This window comes from Atractosteus spatula, chromosome 7 (assembly GCF_055471065.1).
Source record: "Atractosteus spatula isolate fAtrSpa1 chromosome 7, fAtrSpa1.hap1, whole genome shotgun sequence".
NCBI lineage: Eukaryota > Metazoa > Chordata > Actinopteri > Semionotiformes > Lepisosteidae > Atractosteus > Atractosteus spatula.
The window spans coordinates 43,528,418-43,550,815 of record NC_142712.1 but is presented as its reverse complement, the minus strand read 5'-3'; the positions used below and the strand labels follow the sequence as shown (position 1 = coordinate 43,550,815).

The window sequence follows — 22,398 nt, the reverse complement described above, 5'->3', positions numbered from 1 at the left end:
ATACAGTACTTTAAAAGAAGGAGTTAAATTAGTTTAGTTATATCGTTACTAACATAGCTCATTCAAATGTACTGTATTATTATCTTATGTATTGACAACAGTTATATTAATTTTCTGTATTTTATTTAGAGAATTAAAGACAGTTTAATAGCAATTTTTGCTTTATATGTAATTATATCAAAAGGGTATATAATAACATCACATTTTTACTCACTACCCCATGCATCACATTGGTCTGAATCTTACATTTCTGTACATCCTATGATGTAATTTAAGAAACACTGGCTTTTTTCATATTTGCAGTATCATAACCTTGACAAATACTGTACAAAATGATCATAGTAGAATTTTATTTTTTATTAATGTTATACATAATCAAAAAACTTAATGGCAATTCACAATAAGAAATCCAGAGTCTTACACTGAGCAATAAGCTGAGACTAAGAAATGATTAAGTACTTATTTATAAGGATTTTTACACTGATACCGGTTACAAGAAATTATAAAGTTGAACTTGTCAGTTGCCACCCTTTGTTTGTTAGCCCACAAACGTTAAACTCTTTCATCATGCTTTGTGCAATTTCCTCTGCAGAACATATTTGTTCTCCATATTACTTTTCAGAAAACATGTAAAGGAGACAAAATCTGGCTGCCTGCAACCTAAACTATTCTAAAAGATTATTTACTACAAGAAGAGGCTACTTCTTAAGCATCAGTAGCATACCCTTAGGTTTTTGTTTTGTTGTTATCATCATTATTGTTTTATCATTTAACAGCTGACTCATGTGAAAAATTCAGTCACTGTAGCCCACAGCCAAAAAAATCATTACAAAATGAATAATTCCTATGTCATACAAATCCTCCTACAGGTGCTGATAAATTAGTGGCACTCTGTATTGCTACATGTTGAGGGTCTTTACAATGTCAGTGTATTATTGATTAGTTTTTATCTTACAGTAAATGGGGCCCCCACTCCAACTTCCTGCACCTGTCCTTAACCATATCATTTTACAGACAGCAACACATCTGGAATATTATGTTCCTTCTCTGGAAATCATTTTCTCAACCTAGGTTTTTTAGAGACGGCTGTGTGTTTCATACTCATTACAAATGCTTTAAAATCAGACAGCTGAACAAAACAAATTAGAGAAAAGATACAAAACAAGCTTGAAACTAGCTCCCTAAAGTAAACGTTACTTAAGTACTTTTACAAGCAAAAATTATAAAAACTTAATTTTCGTGAAAATGATCAAATTCCCAAAAATGTTGTTCCCTTAGGTAATCAAATCTTTCATTAAAAAATAATAATAATAAAAAAGGAAAGTTTATTTTCACTTACAGTAGCTTGTATGTAAATTCCCCAATCTGAAAAAAACTTTTTAACAATCTAAATATTACAAGGGCCTTTTTCACGTAACAGTTTGGCTTAGTGTGGCATTGGCACTCCTTAATAACCCACTGATCTACATCTTAAGTATTTCTCAGGTGAGTTTCAAAAAGGTCACACTGAAACAAACGTACTGGAAAAAAGCCACTTGAAAAAGAATGCCTTTAGTTCTGACGCTGGAGATGGCTGCCAGCCTTCTTTCAAGTGTGGCACAGTTGTGTGACGTTCTTAGGCCCAATCCCTGCTAATTCTGAGCCTGTGGGATATGACCTAGCACAGCTGGCTACCTGGCAGTCAGACAGACTTCTAAAATGAAGCTTTAATTACAGAATCTTCAGTGCTCTGTCCTGTTTAGGGTACATTCGCCTTTTATAGTACTTTAGAACAGAAAATGTATTTTGGATGTATTTCATTAATATTAATAAATTTGTAATTTGTTTGCCAAATATACTCTGGATAGCTGTTTTTTCCTACAATATGTTATGAAAATATTGTGACAAAGGGTAAAGCTGGTAAAATATTTAACCTAATTGCAAAATAATCTCATATTGTACCCTTTTTTGAAGTAACAGAAGAAGCTCTCCTGATGCAGCATGATGTGGTACTGTTTGGTTTAGGGAGCAGCCCTGGCCAAGCCCACCCGGTTGTGTCCTCTGTCAAAGACTGAGTAGAACTGGCCAATAAAAACATCCCCCAGAATCCAGAGGGGCCCAGCTGGTGGGGGGATGTCCATGCCCTGAAAACCTGTCATGCACAGAACAGCCTGTCCGATCAGCTCTTCCTGCAGGACCAGAACAACAAAGGGGTTAAGCCAGACACCTCCATACTGAAAAAGTTTGTAGCAGAATTACAGTATTGCTTCAGAGGACACCATTCATTTAAAATAACCTTTGCATCAGTACTACATTCAGATTTGTGTAGAGCTGGGCTGGATGAGTACTGTTTTATCTACAGTAATATTGTAGTAGATCATATCGTCTCCCTCCATTCCCTGAGTCTCTAAAGAAAGATCAATTTCTACATTTTGTAAAAAGGATGAAGTAGTCTTTCACATCTCCAGGATCAAAGTCTTTTCAGTGCATGCTAATTGTATAAGATTTTGAAAATTTTGAAAATATAAGTCAGGTGTGATTAATTGCTCAAAAACAACAAACAAACCTAATTTCAGTCGGGTAGAAACTTTAACTTGTTACAATCTGCTCAACAAGTTAAGACAGGAGGATTAGTCAGGTCTGCCTGCAGGCCCCCTAGACCTCATTGCCAGGCTTAAGACTAGATGCTGATAAATCTGAAAACAACTTGCAATTCTGAAATTTTATTGGTATTTCCAAAATTCTGTATATAACATGTGCAGCCCAACCAACAACACTCTGCAGGCTGACGTGCTCTCTGGATTGATTCTTACCGATTGAATGTAAGCCTCAGGAGTAAGAGGAAACTCGGCACCATTGATAGTAAATGTCACGTCAGGGAGCCAGGGGAGGCTGCTGCATGCTACAGCATACTACTCAACCAAATATAAAGAGGAAAAGAGACGGAGGCAGAGTCAGTACACACACGGGGTCTTGAAACCATAGTTTCTTGAAACCATAGTGAAACAGAATAGGCAATATGAAGAAATATCTTTTAGTACCTACAGTAATCCTAGGAGTAATTACTGAAGATGTTTGTTCATACATATCCTTATACTTTTAAAACTACTATCCTTAGCAGTAATATTAGTAGTAAAGAAAGAGGTACAGTACTGAGTGAAAGCAGATGTAATACAGTACTAATAGCATGGCAGTAATGACACAGTAATTTGGGTAGCAGTATTAGAACACCGGTAGTGTTATTCTTTTTACTAACTAGTACTAGTAGTCACACGGTGATCATAGTGGGACAGTAATATTTTTTTATTGACGTGCCAGGAGCACACCTCTTACCATTCCACCCCCTGCTGGTGTTGCTCCTAGCTCTTCCTGCAGGGCTTTGATATCCTCTGTGGGTCCTGTCAGTAGAGACGTCCCTGTGTCCACGATTGCTTGGCACCCATCTGCACAGAATCTTACCTGACCATTCACCTTCACACTACAATTAAATATGTATATATCCAAATCACAAGGACCTTCTATACACTGGATTAGCCATAATCTCACTTGCACACCATCATTGGACAGGTTTGGAGAAAACTGCTCTAGGCTATATTTCATGGCAGTCATTTTGAAGGTTCTTTTGGCCAATGACAGTGTGGTCACAAGAAAGTAGCTTAATGGCCCTGATGCCACATCACTGATAAATCAGGTACAAATTCAGGTACAAGTCCTCAAAAAGCTTTTTGACCGAACAAACATGGAAGTAAAAGGAAAGGTCATCCCAACTGATTGGCACACAGACCAACACCTGGCAATTCAAATTAACAACAAGTAACAGTGAGGTGAAAACAGTGAAAAGTGAGGGCAGGGAAAGATAGCAGTTTTAAAACTTGAATTACTCTACCTACAGGAATTCTAAAAAAATGTTAAAGCATACCTTTGGTATGAATAGACTTTTTAATCTTCCCTAAAGTCACCGATAACAATCCCATTAAAGTGAAAACCCCACTTAAATTTATAGAAACATATTCAATACAAAAGGTTTAAATAGGCAGTTGACACTATTTTCATATGTTTAGAACAGAGCCACAAGGGCTAGCTTAAGGTTTTGTGAATTACATAGTTTCACAGTGAAAGAGAAGGAGGCAAGTACAGAAATGACTGGGCAGCCTGGAGATGAAGGTTACCAGTTTATTGCAGGTACAGTATAAAAGGGGTGGAGGGGAGAAGTGAGAATGAAGTGTCTGTGTTGCAGGACTTACTTGTCTAGAAGGATCTGCCAGTAGCCCTGTTTGGTGACAGGAACCCAGTGCAGCATCCCTGAGAAGTGGGACTGGTCAAATCCCCCAAACAGTATCTCCCCCCCAGAAGAGTAATCAGGGTTTCTGGACGACAAGCAGAATAAAACCAATCAGCACTGTGTGAAGACGTGAAGGTGTTTACAAGCATTTACTTTTTGTCAACAATAAGTATTTTAATAAATGTCTACAGCAGCATAAAAGGAAGAGGACTAAATCAAAGAATGAAAGTGCTTTTATAAAAAGATTAAAAGAAACTTTGTACAAAATGATCAGTTTTAACCAATAAAACTGTTGATAAGGTGCAGGTTATGGATGGTGAAGTGAGATGGGAAAAGTGATTACACAGAGACACAGATATTATGCTTTTTTGATTGATACAGTCTGGGGCAGACATTACCTGTTGAGGTAGACACTGAAGACCGGGAGTTCTACCACGCCCTGAGCCATCATGTTATCAAACACTGGAGTGGCTCCCCCTGCCGCAATGCTCGGGTATCCCAAACCCAGAATTCCATCAAAATTGGCATCAACAAAGGTGCTGCCCGGCTCCCTTACACTCTCCCCAAACTTCTGATGGGATACAGCTATCCCTTCAACCTGGTATACAAAATCAAACCCCCTGTGACCACAGGACCCAAACCATACTTTTCTATATGTGCTAAAACATGTAACTTTAGCGCACAGATGTATTGTTTACAAATGATTAAGAACCTGAACAAATTACATTTTCCATTTATTGGAACTTAATACTTATTTAGTATGGAACAGTTGCTTTTTTTTACATAAATACAAAAAGTGGAGTGGAATCTGTTTGGTGTTCACACAATCTCAAAAGGAAAGGAAGTATAAAAAATCAAAAGTATTTTAATGTGTTTTTTATTTAGCTGTTTGCAGATCCTGAGCTCCAGAGAGTGCAGAGGTGCCATCCTGTATACTCACAGTGACCAGGTCATATGCCAGAATCCCAGTCAGGCTTCCTGTGCCATACTGTATAGAGAAGGGCCGACCATCAACTTGATAGGTTGAAGACTGGGAAGAATGGTATCTGTGGTGTACCTCTGTGAATGACAAGTGCAAATCATGTTTAACCAATAAGTAATGTCAGTACCATGGTGCTTTCATTACTGGGCTACTAGTGTGGACTTAAATTATCAAGTTATTCAGTGTTTGCTTCACTGCTTCACTTCACTCTGAAAATGGTCAAATGGGTGTAGCAGTGAAGAATCCCTGAATACTGTCAAGCTCTGCATCTCTGCTCTTTGCCAGCAGTGGTATCCCTGTTGGCTGTGTCCCCCAATACTCACTGCATGCTTTGCTGTCGCAGAGGCCAGAGGGCACCCACAGGTTGGAGGAGCCAGTGTCAAAAATCACTGTGAAGTTCTGGGGTGGGGTCCCAATAGTGATCTGGCCAAAATACTCTGCCTGAAAGGAACGAGAGTGGGAGTTCAAATATCATTTTAAGTTCTTGAGAATGCACATACCAACAAAGTAACAATGCATCATGCCAGTTCAGTCTGTGCTGCCCAGCTTCACTGAAAAATCAGGTCAATTAAATAAAATGTAAATGTCACAGAGGTAGTATTGAAGCACAGGAGACAAATTATTGACCAGCTAAATAATCAATAGTACTGCTCAGCTTAAATAAATCACATTGCTGCTCTCATTTAATTTCATGCAAGACAAGATGACAATTCCAGCTCTAGGTTATAAATCGGCAGGTAGCCTTACATCCATGTAGTTGATGAGCGGCTCGTTGGCCTGTGAGGCAATGCGGCAAGCATTGCTGTACTGGATCATATCCAACTGGTGGGAGTTCCAGAACTGGGACAGCATCCCCCCTGCTCTCATCCTGTGCCTTTGAGACTTGTGTCTACTTAGGGCCACCCTGGTCCACACAGCACACAACAACAAGCAAAGTTAAATTTTGTTCTGCATGGTAGTCTGAAGAAAGCATGGAAACTATTATCCATATATAGATTTCAGATTGCAGATTCCCCACAGTCTAATGTGTCTTAATTATGTTACTGGAAGCAATCGATCATTTTCTAATAATCTTAAAATTAATTCTACATTTGTCAGTATATATCCTACTAATACCCCTTTTAGGAAGTGTAAAAAAATCATGAAACATCATGCACAATGTTCCAGTGATCCACCAGATCAGAAATTTTAGTACGGCAAGAAAACACATTTCACTTCATCCTTAGATGAGATGTCTACAGAGAAAAGCTGCGCAGTCGCTGTCCCTGCATACAGAATGTTTTCAGGGGCTTTTTAAAGAGAAGCCGCAGGAATAAAATATTTATTTAATTATGACAATACCTTTTGACGCCAGCACAGAGAGTCAAGGACATCAGCAGAAGTAGAACAATTTTCTCAGCCATTGGTGCCCAGTTTCAACTGGCTTTTTACATAAGTTCTCAGTGAAAGGTCCTTCCACACTAGCAATTACAACTGTGTTACAGTACTGCTCTGATTCTGGGACAGGAAGTGAAAACAGCCCATAACTTTATCTGACTAGGATAAACAAGAGACGTCATACATTGGGCTTTTGGTTGAAGAGGTCTTTTTAATTTTCACGCCTTTGTTGGTTAATCATTCACCTTAATGCACATACTGTACACATTGTACAGGTTGTTTGCACAAACAGTGTGAGACCAAGTCCAGCATAGTACAGTTACGCCCAAGCTGGGAGTGGCTCACATCCCGCCATTGCCAGGGGCTACCCGAATTATCGCACAAGTATTTAGCCTTCCTTCGACCCTGTGTGGACGAGATCAGGGCATGTCTCTATTAGACCAGTTGCCTTTCAATTAGGCTGCTAATCTTCTTCTCAATCAACTCATTAGTCTGGCTATTTAAGGCAGCTTTCTCTGCTGAATCATTGCTCCAACATTGAGATACTTGAGCGAATGTATCCGCTCCATCCAGCCATCTTAAAAATAATTTCTCAGTGTTTTTGTTCAGAGCACCAATCCAGCGGAGACTCACTTTCATTCGGGCCAGCTACAGCCAGCCTTCCAGAGACTCAAGCCGCTGATCTCTCCTTTTTTTCCAGCTGGTTCTGTCTATGTTCCAGAGGTGTCTCGATTCCAGCCTCTCCTCTGCCATTAGCCAGGCAGTTTATGTCCAGCTGGATATCCAGCCTTTTTTCCCATATAGTCCTCACCCAGCTTCCTCATCACACCATTTGCCTAGCAATCAGCCTACCTGCTTCTTCTCTTTCTCTGTTCATGACTCACAGCCACGCTCCCACTGAGTCTCTCCAGAAAAGCCCGAAGAGCCCCTAAGTCCCACTCTTACACTTCAGCCTGTCATCTCGCCACAGCTCTGTTCCACAGCAGCTGCTGCATAATAAATACAAGCACGTTTCAGGAGAACAAAAGGAGGGAGATTTTTTTTCAGAATCTTGTTTTTGATTGTTTTTGTGCCAGTTAGGACTCTGACTTATAATTTGTAACACAAAATATTAGAAGTAACCTTCATTAAAGTATTATTCCTATCTGTGGAGATTGAATCTAGCAGCATTGTTATTATCCCCTGGGCTATGTTGTGGTAGAGTTAGACACACTGTGGTCCGCAGGCCCAATGCCAACATGCTTACACTCAGCCACAGGGCTGGGCTCTCCGCTGGAGATATCCCATGCCTAACACACAGCAAGAGATGGCGCTCAGATCAGGGCTATGGCAAGAGCTAGGGTCAGGATCCTGGTCTGTGGAGGCATCTCAAAGGCTTTTATATTAACTAACAAACATAGTTAACTATACAACTTCTGCCAAAAAATATACAACTTGATATGTACTAAGAAAGAAAAACAGTACACACTTTGCTGACATTCTGTAATATTCATGTAAGAACCTGTGTTCTAATTGCTCAGATAGCAAGGAGGAGGTTCACATCAAAGGGATTTCCCTACCTCCCATACACTTCAGTGCAAATCACACAAAACTACATAATGTAAAGGAGACTGTGTCTATTGGATTAAATTACAATACCCAACAGTAAGGCAGGTCCAACGGTTATGTAGAATTCAATTACAGTACTTCTCCTTTACTACTACAAGCCCAGCAATATACAGTATTACCGTTTAGATTTTGGCATCAAACCCAGTAACACTTTGACTCCTTTTTCTGGTTTATGTATTCCAGTTGGTATTGGACATGGGTGATGAGGACTAAGGAAGGTGGGATTGTTGGTATAGCTCTTTTACCCCCAGCCTGCTATGTGTTAGTTTTCTGACATCAGTTTTGTTCATTAATAGCAGATTAGTGTAATTATGTAAGTTAAAGTCAAACATTATTTTACATTTTTAGTAAGAACCTTTACTTTGAGCTCCAATGTTTAGATGGTTCTGGGTGGTTTTAGAGTCTTCTTTGCATTTTACTTTGATATCTGATTAAAATACAATATTGAACACATTTGGAACTATAAGTCAATAGGGAGAAATGAAATGAAAACTACTGAGACATACTGTGCATTGTACATGGTATAGATGCCATTACAGGGATTCAACTTACAAAACACAATGAGATGGTGATTTTGGTACAGTTAGCAATATAGTCAATTTCATAATTATATCAAAATATGAGAATAATCAAATACTTCATAAAGGCAAATTCAAAAATACTTATACCAAACTCAAGACTCAGTAAACACCTCACAAGCTGGACGAGATCCTTGGATCAATTAGCTACTATCCACCAAGTAGGCAGAATCATAACATTAGTTTGGAATTGTTCTTATGTTCATGTAATATTACATCATTTTTTAATTTATTGCAGCAGATCATGAACAGTAATAAGTTAAAAATGATGATTCAGCAAAAGAACATATGAGTGAGACCTGAAAACTCCAGAGAGAGAAAAAAAGAAGGAGAGAGAAATTAAAGGGTCTAAATGGTTAGCCAAATAACCACTCTGTCATACCCTGTAAGATACCCCTCTTGTGAGAAGCTTTCTGAGACCATTTCTGTGCAACACTTTAACACCTAATACATATGTTATACGAATACTTTAGCTGGTTTCAAACTTTACTTCAATACTCTAACTTTGCCTGACCCCTCCCATCTGACTATATTAATTCCCAGATGTCAACATCTGCCACTGCTGAGGGTTGGTTAACCTGGAAGGTTTGATATTACAGAAAGAGTTAAGACAATGGAACAATATTATGTTTAAAGATACACTAAACAGCAGCACTTTTCAGAGCTAACAGCTTGGAACTAAACCTTGATTATAGTGCCATCTGCAGCTCAAGAAGAAGAATAGTTTTATTTTCCTTCACAAGTTACACATCATGTTTATTGATAAAGCATGTTCATGAAGATAGCTGCTAGCACTGAATATAAACAGTGGGGACAAAATAAAATGGTAGACGAAAATGGGATTGAGACAATGTTTAAAATGTTCAATGAATCAGATTCTCTGATAGTTTGTGGAAGTGTGCTCCAAACTATGTTTTAGCATGTGCAGTCTGCTGTGTAGTCCTAGTACCAGACAACAGACCTCCATAAAAGGTTTGAAGATTATCTGGGGATATGTTGTAAGACACAACAAGGCATCCATAGACATAAGTAGGATTGTGTCATGGTACTTGGACACTAGACTATTGGATTTCCTTGGAAACCTGCTGTTATAGAAAACTGTACCATCAACAAAAAAACATGATTTTTAAATCACAACCTTACTAGATACGCTGTACTGTGATACAATATGAAATGTGTTCTTGTACAAAAGCAGCATTATCTATAGTTTTAAGCATCTTAAAGTTACAAATTTACTATAATAACACTAAGCAAAAGATACTCCTTGTTGTACACTACACACAGTATTTCATTGAGTTTTTTATGATAGATAATTTCTTCGAGCAAAAGAAACATTGTACACTATTATGTTGTTAAACACAAATAATCCCGTAGACCCTTTGTTGTTTTACTCATTTCATTGTAGAACTTGTATAAGAGTTAAAACATCATGATGAAGGAAATCTCCAATGTTGGTACATCCCACTGCACAAACAGCAGTGACAAATCACTGCTCCTGCAGCCAAAAGAAGGAACCACGTGCCAACAAAAAAACATGAAATCAGATGAGAAAGCTTTGTTCTCTTTTTCTGTATTCCTCAGAAATTATTTTATTTATTTTATAGTTTTGGCTTGTTTATGTTTTTAAGTGTTCAGAGATGTTTATATCTATTGTGCACACGAATTCACCCATATTTAGAGACTTTCTCATAACAGTGGCTCATGTTCATTTTGTAATTATTGTAAAAATCCAATTATATGGATGTACTGTAAGTGCTAAATCATCTGATTTGGCTTTGCATTTCTCATCAATGCTACACATTGGTCCAAGTATTGTACCTTTCTTGAACAGCTTTCCCTGTTTAGTCTTTGCAATACATTTCTGTTTATGATTTATTTGCTGAATGAAATACATTAGTTTACCAATTACTTTAGTTGATTAATTTAGACATCTGATGAACCTTCATTTTAAAAATGTTTTTATTAAAAAATTAAAATTTAATTTGTTAATTGTGACATAGCTTCTAAGCTAATAATAAGCTAAGAATAAGAGCCATTCAGAGTGATCATTACAATCAAAGGTACAGTATATACAGGTTATATAGAGATGATATCCCGGGTACTGTCAAGTGACCACCTAAGGCTATATACCTGTGGCCTTAAGAAACTGTCTTCTGGTGCTCAGATCTGGAGTAAGTAATGTCTCGTTTCAGTCCTTTCGACAAAGGGGGAAATGTCCATTTTTATTATATTCGTGTCGATAGCAGTGGCTCGAGGAAGCTGAACGTGAGTGAAGAGCTACTGCAGGACTGTCAGCTATCCTTCTGTTCCTGGCTCCTCTTGGTCACGGCTGGACCTCCTCGGTGCAGACAAAGGCTGCTACTTCTGGGTGCCTGGAAAACTGACAGGAGAACAGAGCAAGAGTTCTTATTCCATTTCTCTGTACACGCTGTACATCATTTTATTGCACCCATTTCCTCTGCCTTGTAATTGCTGTTGCTCCTTTTTTCTGTTCCCTTATTGAGATTCTACCACTATACAGCTGTGACACTGCAGTGCTACAGTCCCTATCACAGTCATGTGCCAGTGAGTCAGAAGCACAGTGCAGATAATTCATCTCATTACCATGACATGAAGCACCCCCTCCTTCACAAGCTGCTGGCTGTTTTTCTCTGAGGAAATGGACACAAAAAAGAATACCAGAGTTACACATTGTAGATAAAGTATCAAACAGGATAAAAAGGCACTCCCTTTGAGTGAAGGGCTAAGTACCATTGAGATCAGAGCCTAAAATGTAGTTTGATGTCTTGATTGCCTGCTTTCCTTTACATTTTGCAAGTTTTGATTTGAAAAATTTGGCAGTATAGTACTGAAACTGAAGCACCTCAAGTCTTAAATGTACTAATAGTTAACATAATCACTGCTGAAGAGATAAGAGAGACACCTGGGAAGTGAGATAATATCATTTCCTGTTTTAATATTTTTGCAAACTATACAGTCTAGTAGCTTGAAGTTGGCTTTGCGCCCAAATATATAAAGATGCTGCCTGTCCTTGGTCAGTAAGATAAAGGACATGTATGTGGTAAGCTGGCTGTACGCCCAGAACGTGAAAAGAACTACTGTAACTGTTGTCTAGTCTGCAACTTAGATATAATTAATTGGCATTTGTTGCTATCTTATCATTTGTTTAGAATGTGTCATAGTAAATGGTTTGTTTTAAGGTATAAAGAACCATCTTCAGCTACTTATTTATAAGTCTGGTGGTTGCAAGCCAGACTTCCATATGCATATGAAATAAAGAGACTTCTGCTTCACAGACACTTGAACTTTGTCATTTGTATGACACAACACTGCCATACTGAGGGTATGCTATCCTATGCAATTACTGTCCTATAACATAGGATTTCCTTGATTTTTGTTCTGCACATAGTTTCACAAATGTGAGAAAATCTACTATTGTCCAAGCATTTATATCATAATAATTATTTGTACAATAGCTGTTAAGATTTATTAATTATATTTGAAAAGGCAGGTGTATTTTATCAGCATTTCTCAATATCACATAACTATTCCACTTTCCCCAATCTGTCTTCTAATGTAGGCTTACCTCTCCCAGACCGTGCAATGATGCAGACCAGCACTGGGCATGATGCCATCACTCCAAACAAAACCCATCGCAAGATGCCCCACAGGAGGGGTCTGTCTCCCTCCCCATGTGATTTGCTCCCGTGTATTTCCTGTGCAGCAGGGAGGAATCTGTTTAAAGGACAAAAATCAGGACAGTGAAAACTGTTTGAAGGTTAACGTCATTTTAAGTTGTTATAGCTGTGTGTTTTTAGTCAGCAGCTTACATCCTGTAGGAAGAAAAGCCGAGCCTCTTCTGTATGTAAAAATGACAACAACCAAGATGTGATTTACCTTTCAGGTGCAGGGGTTTCTGTAGATACCGAATGTGCATCCGCATCTGCAAGCAGTAATGAAGAGTCAGTTTAGCACAACCACAGTGCAAGGCACAGGATGTTACTACAAATGCCTGCATCTGAGAAGAATTTAGAGATACAAAAATCCCTAATTCTGCCGAATAAATAGGCTGGATGAGAAACTATCAAGCTACACCCCTGCCCTTAGAGGGACAATTTCATAAAAATAATAATTTCATGTTATGGTCCAAACATTTACAGTATGTTGCCCTACACTACCTGGGCTCTTTGGTGTGAACAACTCTTTTTATTTGTGTTTGTATTTGTACCAGCTGAAGCCGTAGGGCTCACCAGTGTAGACTTGCAGCTCAATGCTTTGCAGGACCTCCAGTCCATACAACATCCTGGCAGCGCATCCGTAGTTTCCCGAGTCGCTCTCCCGCAGCCCGGCCATCCTAACTAATACCATCCCACTCTTCTTCAGGTCCACGATGGACACCCGGCCCTTGTAGCTATCAGCCAAGTAGCCGTCAGTGCCAACAAGTGGCATGAACCCTCCTGCCCCCTGCTGGAGGCACCAGGACTTCTTGTGCAGCCGGTACTTCGGGATGTTGTAGCGGCAGAACAGGGTCACGTTGCTCCTCTCCTGCACCCTCACCTGCTCCTCCTGACACCTGACGGGCCACCCTGCCAGACACACAGCATGTGGTCAAGGGACCCCTTAACACGCTCTCAACACTAAGCCATAGAGGAGATTTGTTAATTACAAGTGGGAAAATACACAATGTGCTAAAAGATGCAAGAGACACTGTGCATCTTGCTCTGATATTGTTCTCAGTTTGTTGCCACTGAAATATCACTTATCTTTCAATAACAGGGCTCCCTCACTGGGCAGCGATGTGCTCAGATGTTCAGTCCATATACAGTACACTATTGTCTCTTGTCTTTAGTGGTTATTTCTCCATGCTCAGTGCTCACCATTTTTTTCCACTTGAAACAGCCAAATGCTCACTGATTTTTCCATTCCATTCAAAACAAAACGAAATGCTCTACAGCTTTAAATAACAATTCCACCTTTACAGATATAAAGGGTAAATAACCTGCTTTTCAGTGGCTCATTAAATACAAAGTCGATCAATTGGCTATAATTTAATTTACATGACAATATAATTATTTTTTTCAAGGGGTATTTCATTCTTTTAAAAAAGGTATTTAATCATTTGAGAATAGGAACAAACAAAATTGTAAAAAAAAATCTTTATTTAAAAATGAAATTATGATATTAAGAAATCACCACAAATATGGAAGAAGTTTTTTAAATTAGATTTTTGCATTTTATAAGCTGCAAATATCTTTAACATGTCCTAGATAAATTAGCTTCATATTTAAGTAAATTCTATTTTGTTTTCTAAATGCTCCAGATAAATATATCTTCTACCTCAACAGGTTAGTTTCTTAGTTAAACAAATCTTTATTAAAAACCAATAAAAAGTCATTTACAATGACAACGGGGAACAACCATTTACAACGCATGTTGCAACACTCTAGAACACCATCCCTCCACATGGGCCTTGCCAAAAACTGTGCAATGCTGCCAAAGAAAAGAAACTCCTGTTGCTCTATCGCAAAGTAGTGAATCCTGAAAGAATGAATACAAATAATATTTCAAGAAGGATTTGCACTTATGTGGAAATGCCCGGTCATGTTAATAGAGAGGTACTTACCTGTTGTCAGAGCCAGCAGTATGAGCAGCTGCAGCATGATGAGCATCTAAAGAGAAAGCACTGCGAGGAGGCTGTGCCCAAGCTGGGAGCAGGAGTTGGGGAGTGAGTGCTGATACTAGCTACCCCCACTGTCTTATCTTTACAAAAAAAGGAAAAAAAACAGCAAATATATGTCCTATAGCAATTTGTAAAGGGTTTCTAAGGAGGAAGTGCTGGATAACAGTCATGGCACTGTGTGCTTTAAATAACCCCAGTGTGGAAATTGCACAATATGTCTGTCTCTGACTCCTTTGTTAACAAAATGAGTAAAAATTACATATGAGACTCAGAAAGGGGTCTGACACAAAGCACATACAGCTGCTGTTCTGGATGATAACTGGTAACACAGGACCAGTGACGGACAGCAGATGTTGTTTTCACAATCTATGGGTTAAACAACCATGATAAGCTTGTGTGTTCTTTAACTCTAGAGGAGGTGGAATAAGTTGGGTATAATTCAGCGGCTCAACAAGTACAGGCACTTCCCCAAGCACGGGTTGTGTGTTCTGATCGCAGGTAAGAGACTGGGATTCCCTAGAGTGGGATTAGTCAGCCAGGGCTGTCTCGGCTCTTAAGAGCATGGCAACCTCTGTAGCCTCCATTCCCTCATTCCCCTGCACACAGCTACTGGATTCACAGCTTTGAGCCAAGGCAAGCAAAACACTTGGCTACAATCACAGGCAAACACACATTCTGCATGTGCCTACACAGGAGAACACCTTCAATGTAAAAGCAAGCTAGACACCCTGCTTGATTTAGAAATGTACATGTATAAGAAGTGAAATGAGCCAGGTGTTAATTGTCAAGTGTAGGAGAAGAGGCCCATGGCTGCAAGCTGCTCCGATGCTAAAGTGCCGTCTTTCATCTCTGACCTCTGACCTACAGTGGGGCTGTAAGTGATGTAGTGACCCTGACATAAGCCACATTCTTCTGCATAAGCACAAGTAAAAAGACAGGGCCTAAAGTTAGCAAGATTGTTCTAATGACTATTGTGTAAAGGATCCCAGTGTGTCAAGAGATCACTAGTGCATCCTTAGTCCAATTAGTAACTTAAATCACGTTTATCTGCTTAGTTATTGCATTTGCATTTAATTTAAAATTACATTGTTTATAATCTGGAAAAAATACCACACACCTCCCTCCTCTATGCATTCCTGGAATTCCTGGTGCTTTTTCTCTCCCCCCTCACATAAAAAAAACAGAATCTGTCTTTCAATTTTTGTTAATAACAGGATAGGTTGACAAACAACAGTGCCAACAAGCAGCAGATGTTCTCTGATTGGCAGCTGAGTTTGAGCCAACTGAGGTGACAACAGTTTTACACAACTAAAAATAACCTGTGAAAGGGATTTGCAACAGCAGTGGGAATAAATAGAACTGTACAGTCCCTTTCCTTTGGGCCTCCTGCATAGGGATGTCTAAATCTAAGTTCCCTTTTTCAGATTTTGCCAACTCTAGGCATAACACACAGCTGAATCACACAGGACTGTCAGGTACAGTAAGTGGACACCCTCACACCCACTTAAAATGGTAAAAACTGGACACGGCTTCTAGTCGAGATAGTTGAAAAAACTATTTATTACACTGACCTATTATACAGTTACTTCAAAGCTGATTACAAGAGAGTTGATAGATCATTTAAAATCTGAATTTTATATTAGAGTGATTAAATTGATCAGGTCCACATACACTTTACAACACACTCTTTTTGGTTAAAAGAGCAAAACAATCTAAATTAATCAACACGGGATACTAATGGAGACTTCAGATGTGGGAAGTCCGTAGTATTGGCTACACAATTCTAAAAGTATCCCCAGGACAACAACCTTCTGTTCTGTCAGGTAAGCGGGTACCATTGGGGACATCACAAAGACTCAGAGTTGGACACCGACTTGTTCCAAAAACCCATGAGAATTCGGCTGCTCCTTTCCAAGTATGCAGGTTCTCTGTGCATTGTGCCATGAGGGTATTTAAGGGACTCGCAGTCTCAGGTATGAGATGATCAAAAGTGGACAGGGTGCTGTTCACACCTCCAGAGGGACAGGGAGAGATGGGGAGAGAATGTGATGTAATCTGGGCACGTGGAAGAGAGAAGAGGATTTAGGGAGGAGAGGTGGAGGGCAGGTCAGCTTAGGCAGCAGCGGCGAATCCAACTCTGTTGTTCTGCCTGTCATAGACAGAGTAATACTCCCTAAGGAACACATCTCCCAAGATCCACAGAGGCTGGCCGTTCTGGGATGGCAGGTAGGTACCCATGATGCCACTGGTGCAGTACTGGTATCCATTCTGGTTTTGCTGGGGAGACAAAAGAAAAAAAGTGTTAGCCCATCAATTTCTGCCTCCACACTGGATAAGAGCATTAACTTATCCCTCTCCTGCACAGCCTTTGCGATATTTCACTAGCTTGTCATTCTGCACCTTGCTCCTCACCAAATGATCAAGAATACAAAAAACTAGGGAGCAAAGGAAAATGAAAAGCAACTGAAACTTGGATTAAATGCAGATAGAGATTTCTTATGCAGTTCTGCTATTTACTTCCATTAATGTTATTTGCGGTGGAGATGAAAGTCATGTGTTGTTCAGTGCACTTTAAAATTGCTTTAAAAGACGCCCAGGCCTATTCCAAACACTGCTTTGGAAATATAATATCAAGCAAATAAAAGACTCTGCAGACAGCAAAGACGACTTACCACAATGGTGTAGGCAGAGGGAGGCAGGGCAAAGTTCACTCCATTGATGGTGAAGGAGATAGTGGGCATGTTAGACAGGTTGTTGCAATTGATGATGTACTGGAAAGCAGAGAGAACAGAGTTGAGAATGTTACTGTAAGACTGACAACAGCACAAAAGATACCCTCATGCATCTCCTATCCATTCTAACCACATTGCAGAGTGGCTGTTGCTGCCCTATCCGTATTACTCACAGCTGCTGGCACAGATGGCCTAAGCTGTCAGTAGTTTAAGAAGACACTGGGAATCTGTGCACGAAAACTTATACTTGCTGCGAGTCGGCCTCAAAAAAAGTGCAATGCTGGTTAAAGCCACGAGAGGGCGCAAACAACCCAAGAAACCAAGCAACTTGATGAGCATCTATTCCAGGTGAGCCTTGTTTAGGTAAACTCTCAACAAGAAAAGGACTGGCTGAATTAAGAACTTAATTGACTTAACTGACTTAATTATGCTAACATCACTTTTCAGACTTAACCCAAAGTACTTTATCAGAGACTATATATAAATGCTCTTCTATATTGTGAGAATGTAACCGTTATCAAAGAATACTGGGCAGACATTTTTCTTGATGTTAGTTTTTAATTAAGTTTATTTCATTTGAGCCTTATTTATCCTTGAATATTGGACAGCCCCATCCTTGAAACACATGCAGCCTTTATGCAACTGTGGCAACCATTCTTTCAATTTAGAGTAAAGTTATTTTACTTTATTTTACTTAGTTAATTTTAGCTGGGGTTTTATGCAAACAGAGTCTGGTTTTGGCACCTAACATCAGTGCTGCACATCCAGGATTCTGGACTGTTCTTACCTCCCCATTCTGGTTAGCCTGAGCACCGATGTACTGCTGCAGGTAGCCCAGGTATTGCTGAGGGCAGGTAAGAAGAGAGGTGCCTGTGTCCACGATGGCCTGGCAGCCCTGACTGCACCACCCAGTCTCCTGGTTGTTGATCTGGAATCTGGAATGAACAGAAACTGGGTTAAAACACTCCTGCAACACAATAAATAATAAGGATCATACTGATAAATACACAGCATCTGTTTCTGGTCCAACTGTGTAATTAAAAAGTTCAAATGTAAACATAAATGGTTCATGATGCTAATCTGGCAGTTTTAGTAGCAGGATATAGATTACTGTCAGATTTTGTGACTCTGAATTTTTCTGTTCTATATATGTGTGCTTGTGTGTGTTCCCTGCACTGCACTGGTGTCCTTTCCACAGTGTAGTCCAGCCTCACTCCCAAGCCCCTTTGATCAGCCATGAGTCACCATGACCCTCTTCAGGAGTCAGCGCCTTTCTGATAATCTTTTACAGTCTGTTGAACTAATGTGTTATTATTTTAGCCTTTCTAATGATGGTAAGATACCTTCATGGAGCAAATAAAGAGTCAGAGTAAAGAGAACTTACCCATCAATAGCGACCTGCCAGTACAGCTCCTGGGTCACTGGAGCCCAGTAGATTTGACCACTGTATCTGCTCGAGTCCACACCTCCAAACGTCACCTCACTACCCTGCTGCTCATCGCTGCAGGACAGCACAATGAGAGACACAGATGATCAAGAAAATGTGACCTACCCGATGAGATTATAAACTTTAGGTTGTCTGTTATGTGCCCTAAATATACATAACTATTTGCAGATTATATAATGTGAAAAAACTTTAGCTGTAGTGCCCTATAACAGGGCATACATCAGCTCAGGCTCATGTGGAAAGCGAAGTAGAAACATTCAACAATCACGTGGACAGACAATTGCAAAACAGACGATAAACTTCTCCAATCCCAGGAGGGCACACCTGCTGAGGTAGAAGGCAAAGAGGTTGTACTGCAGCAGCTGCTCCTGCATCATGGTGTCCATCACAGGGGTCTCTCCCCCGGCTGACAGCTGGGGGTACGCCAGGCCCAGGATGCCGTCGAACTGGGCGTACACAAAGTTGGTACCAGGCTCGTTGGTGCTCAGGCCCACCTCCTGGTTGGTGATGGCAATGTCCTGAATCTGAAAGGTGGAAGGCAAATGAGAACTCGGGACTCAGAGTGTACACAGGACATATTAATATAAGACTAAATATTCACTAAATAACACATGGGAGTTAACAAAAGAAGTCCCCTCATTTTTGTTGATTTCAAACTTTAGTATAATTGTTTAATTTCAATTGCATAAATACTTTTAAATATCTATTTTAATCTCATATCTCATATCCATTATTTTTCTGCTGCTTTCTTTCTCCATCACATCAGTCACACTTATAATCTTTAAATTTCTGAGCAGTGGGGAATTAACCAAAATAGTAATTTTGTAGCCTTCATTTAAGTATTGAGGATGTAGAAATATATTTGTGTGTGGTTCTAGGTTAGGGTTATCGGTAGTGTGTACAGATAGGGTTATGCTTTAGCCTAGAAATACTGGGCTGAGTTGATTCTTGGTGAAGAGCAGTGGGCAGCGATGAAGGAGCACACTTACATAGACGGTGTCATAGCCAAACACACCAGTGAGACTCCCAGTACCATACTGCAGGGAGAACGTCTGCCCAGTGCTGGAATATGTGGAGGACTTAGAAGGGTCAAAGGTGGGATGGTTTGCTGAAAACACAGAAGGTAATGTCAGCTCGTTTCATATTTACCAAAAGCACACAACACAACAGTGGATAACAAGTAGGAAAGGAACATCAAAGTGAAGATAAGGGAGATGACGGGAGGTCAGCCCTGAAACATGAGAGAGCACTGCTGGGGAGCCCAGCATGCAGCCCCAGTACTCACTGCAAGCTTGGCTGTTGCAGTACACAGAGGCCACCCACAGGTTGGATGATCCAGTATCAAACAGGACATAGAAGGACTGAGGGGGGGTGCCAATGCTGATGGCTCCATAGTAGGACATCTGGGATAAACAGCACAGAGACAGGACTCCCATTACAGCAGGGCAAAAGCACCTGAGCTACAGTACACGCACAAATTCACCTTTCCTCCTGTCTACCTTACTTCAGCCTGTCAGGTGCTTTCAAAGATGAAATATCATGAATAGCAATATGACAAATTATATCAATATTTAAATTATTTTAATGATGTTTGCTATTAGTCTTGAGTAGAAATCTGTAACAGAGCTCTTTAAATCTATAGCTCAAGGACCAGAGTGTCTTCTAGTTGTCACTGAAAATGAACTCCTAATTCTTTGACCTGTTCAAGCGTTTACAGGGATTCAGTGGCCATACGAGCAGGGCTGGGACTCACATCAGCATAGTTGGCAAGGGGCTCGTTGGCAGAGGTGGCATAGGAGTAATAGTGCTGGTACTTCAGACCCGGGTCAGAGTAGGGGAGATACTTTCCACTCTCTCTCATCTGCTCACGGATCGACTTGAACCTCTTCAGAGGGATTCTGTGAGGAAGGAATTAGGGGAAAGAGTTACTAGCTCACTCAGCAGATGATAACTAGGAATCAATGCATGAATTAATGTCTACAGCTAAAAAATCAATTTCAACCTCCATTTCCCTGGTCTCTCACATGACATAGAGATGATTCAATGGCTTTGTTCAGGCTGTTAACACCTCCTGACAAAGTAGGAAATCCCATTACTACTACAGCCATTGCTAGAAATGACTGAACAAGATTTCCAAATCTATTAGATCACTTCAAACAGGCTGGCCTCTAGCTTGTAACCTCTACTATATAGATCTATATTCACTTTAGCCCTTGACTAAATATACTGTATTTCCACCAGAAGGGCACTGCATTACTGCTGGCATAAGAAAAAATGCTATGTACTAAGATTATATACCAAAACTAAGTGTAAACTTGGTTTCATGGATATAGTTAGCACATGCATATACAGACACTAGACTGAAATACAAAGCTTAAACTAAACGCTACAACACTATATTCACAGTAAAAAAGCAGATGTCTCACCTGACAAGTCCCTCAGAAAGGGTCAAGCAGGCCAGAGCAACAATCAGCCACTTCATCGTTAGTCCTGTATGGTCCAACTGCTTCAGCGGATAAACCAAAACTGGACTCGGAACACTGTTATATACCCAACACCACCAGCCATATCTTATCAGCTGTTACTCATTAGAGTAGAGATACCCACAAACCCACAATCTTCACTTTTTCCAACGCCCATTGTTTTTCCCCTAAACAGTGCAGAACTCTCGAGGTCACACTGTATGTACACACACTCAATGCCTGCCTTTATTGACTATCTGATAGCTCCTTATTAATGGACTGTAATGCAAGATAAAACCATCGATATGAAATGGAAACACTCGCTAGTGATAGCAAAAAGTGGAAAAAATATTATAAGAACAATATGTTAGAGAAATATCTGTGAATAAAAATTGGCTATCAAATATTGGCATATTCCAGAAGGGACCTGTCCAACGTAGAAGACCAGATCTGCGGAAAAGGATCGGTGTAAGCGTCTGGTGCATCACTGAAGGCAAAAGCAGACCTGCATAATATGCCATTGTAGACAGCCTCAAAAGTTGACAGGGAGCTTTGAGAAATAATCACCAGACGAAAATGCAGTTCAGGCAACAGGAGGCTCCTGAACCTCTGCCTAAAGCTTCTGCAGAGCTGTCTTCAGTTTCTGTTGGCTGATGACTCGCATCTCTGTCCAGCTCTGTCAGTTCACATGGAACTGATGTGTTGCAGCTATAAGCACAGCTGGAGGTGGACAGACCACCTACTACAGCTATTTTCTAATTTTTTGGTAAGGTGGTATATATGAGAGTATTTGGTGCACTGTCAGTTACAAAAACACAATTAAATTTTAATTTAAAAAATAAAATTAGTAATTAAGATGACTAAAGTTTGCAATATAAAAAAAAACTGAGAAACATTAATCCTTCAGAAAAGGAATGAGAGCTCCATGTGACAGAACTGTGCTCAAGTGGGTTTGATTAAAATATGGGTGGCAGCAGTCAGCCCTGTGTTCATGAATCTAGCATCAAATCTAGAAAGAATTAAAATGAAAATGTTCAAGGATCCAAAGAAGTATTTTCTTTTACACAGATCTCTTTCTAGGTCTTAAAACTTCAGTTGCTTTTGTGAAATCAAATGCCAGTTTTACTCCAGAATAAAACATTTATTAAAATATTACTGTTTACAAAATAAGAGACAAAACATTGTACTGTATTTTTTGTCTTTATTCAATATATTTTTCAGTGCACAATAATTATGATACAGCATTCCTGTCCATATTTCACTGGTCTGGC

General features: G+C 39.8%; 3 protein-coding genes across 3 annotated transcripts; all 3 read right to left on the bottom strand.

Annotated features, from left to right (window-relative positions):
• Positions 1 to 345: 345 nt before the first annotated feature.
• Positions 346 to 6,646, bottom strand: LOC148831106 (cathepsin E-like). The gene is made up of 9 exons (XM_088920451.1): positions 6,585 to 6,646; positions 5,991 to 6,147; positions 5,567 to 5,684; positions 5,202 to 5,320; positions 4,660 to 4,859; positions 4,224 to 4,346; positions 3,313 to 3,457; positions 2,793 to 2,891; positions 346 to 2,168 (listed from the first exon to the last, which is right to left on the bottom strand). Exons 1-9 carry the CDS (start codon positions 6,644 to 6,646, stop codon positions 2,001 to 2,003), a joined length of 1,191 nt encoding a protein of 396 aa, XP_088776577.1. The 3' UTR covers positions 346 to 2,000.
• Positions 6,647 to 10,906: 4,260 nt separating this feature from the next.
• Positions 10,907 to 14,466, bottom strand: LOC148831105 (trem-like transcript 1 protein). Its single transcript, XM_088920444.1, has 6 exons — positions 14,430 to 14,466; positions 13,057 to 13,392; positions 12,704 to 12,749; positions 12,393 to 12,541; positions 11,411 to 11,457; positions 10,907 to 11,186 (listed from the first exon to the last, which is right to left on the bottom strand). The coding sequence occupies exons 1-6, from the start codon at positions 14,464 to 14,466 to the stop codon at positions 11,130 to 11,132; spliced, it is 672 nt and encodes a 223-aa protein (XP_088776570.1). The 3' UTR covers positions 10,907 to 11,129.
• A 1,562-nt stretch (positions 14,467 to 16,028) lies between these two features.
• On the bottom strand, positions 16,029 to 20,652 carry LOC148831104 (gastricsin-like). The gene is made up of 8 exons (XM_088920443.1): positions 20,419 to 20,652; positions 19,951 to 20,068; positions 19,655 to 19,773; positions 18,990 to 19,189; positions 18,603 to 18,719; positions 18,006 to 18,153; positions 17,159 to 17,257; positions 16,029 to 16,763 (listed from the first exon to the last, which is right to left on the bottom strand). Exons 1-8 carry the CDS (start codon positions 20,524 to 20,526, stop codon positions 16,599 to 16,601), a joined length of 1,074 nt encoding a protein of 357 aa, XP_088776569.1. The 5' UTR covers positions 20,527 to 20,652; the 3' UTR covers positions 16,029 to 16,598.
• Between the last annotated feature and the right edge of the window lie 1,746 nt (positions 20,653 to 22,398).

What these genes read in the sequence shown, in the direction of transcription:
- LOC148831106 (XM_088920451.1), bottom strand. Translation starts at nt 6,646, where the DNA reads ATGGCTGAGAAAATTGTTCTACTTCTGCTGATGTCCTTGACTCTCTGT. An exon ending in CTGCGACAGCAAAGCATGCA is followed by an intron (nt 5,321 to 5,566) that starts GTGAGTATTGGG and finishes TGTCATTCACAG; the next exon opens with AGGTACACCACAGATACCAT. An exon ending in CACCAGCAGGGGGTGGAATG is followed by an intron (nt 2,892 to 3,312) that starts GTAAGAGGTGTG and finishes TTGGTTGAGTAG; the next exon opens with TATGCTGTAGCATGCAGCAG.
- LOC148831105 (XM_088920444.1), bottom strand. Translation starts at nt 14,466, where the DNA reads ATGCTGCAGCTGCTCATACTGCTGGCTCTGACAACAG. An exon ending in CATTGCACGGTCTGGGAGAG is followed by an intron (nt 11,458 to 12,392) that starts GTAAGCCTACAT and finishes CCATTTCCTCAG; the next exon opens with AGAAAAACAGCCAGCAGCTT. An exon ending in AGGGGGTGCTTCATGTCATG is followed by an intron (nt 11,187 to 11,410) that starts GTAATGAGATGA and finishes TTCTCCTGTCAG; the next exon opens with TTTTCCAGGCACCCAGAAGT.
- LOC148831104 (XM_088920443.1), bottom strand. Translation starts at nt 20,526, where the DNA reads ATGAGAGAGAGTGGAAAGTATCTCCCCTACTCTGACCCGGGTCTGAAG. An exon ending in TTGGCTATGACACCGTCTAT is followed by an intron (nt 19,190 to 19,654) that starts GTAAGTGTGCTC and finishes TCCACCTTTCAG; the next exon opens with ATTCAGGACATTGCCATCAC. An exon ending in TGGCAGGTCGCTATTGATGG is followed by an intron (nt 18,154 to 18,602) that starts GTAAGTTCTCTT and finishes TGTTCATTCCAG; the next exon opens with ATTCCAGATCAACAACCAGG.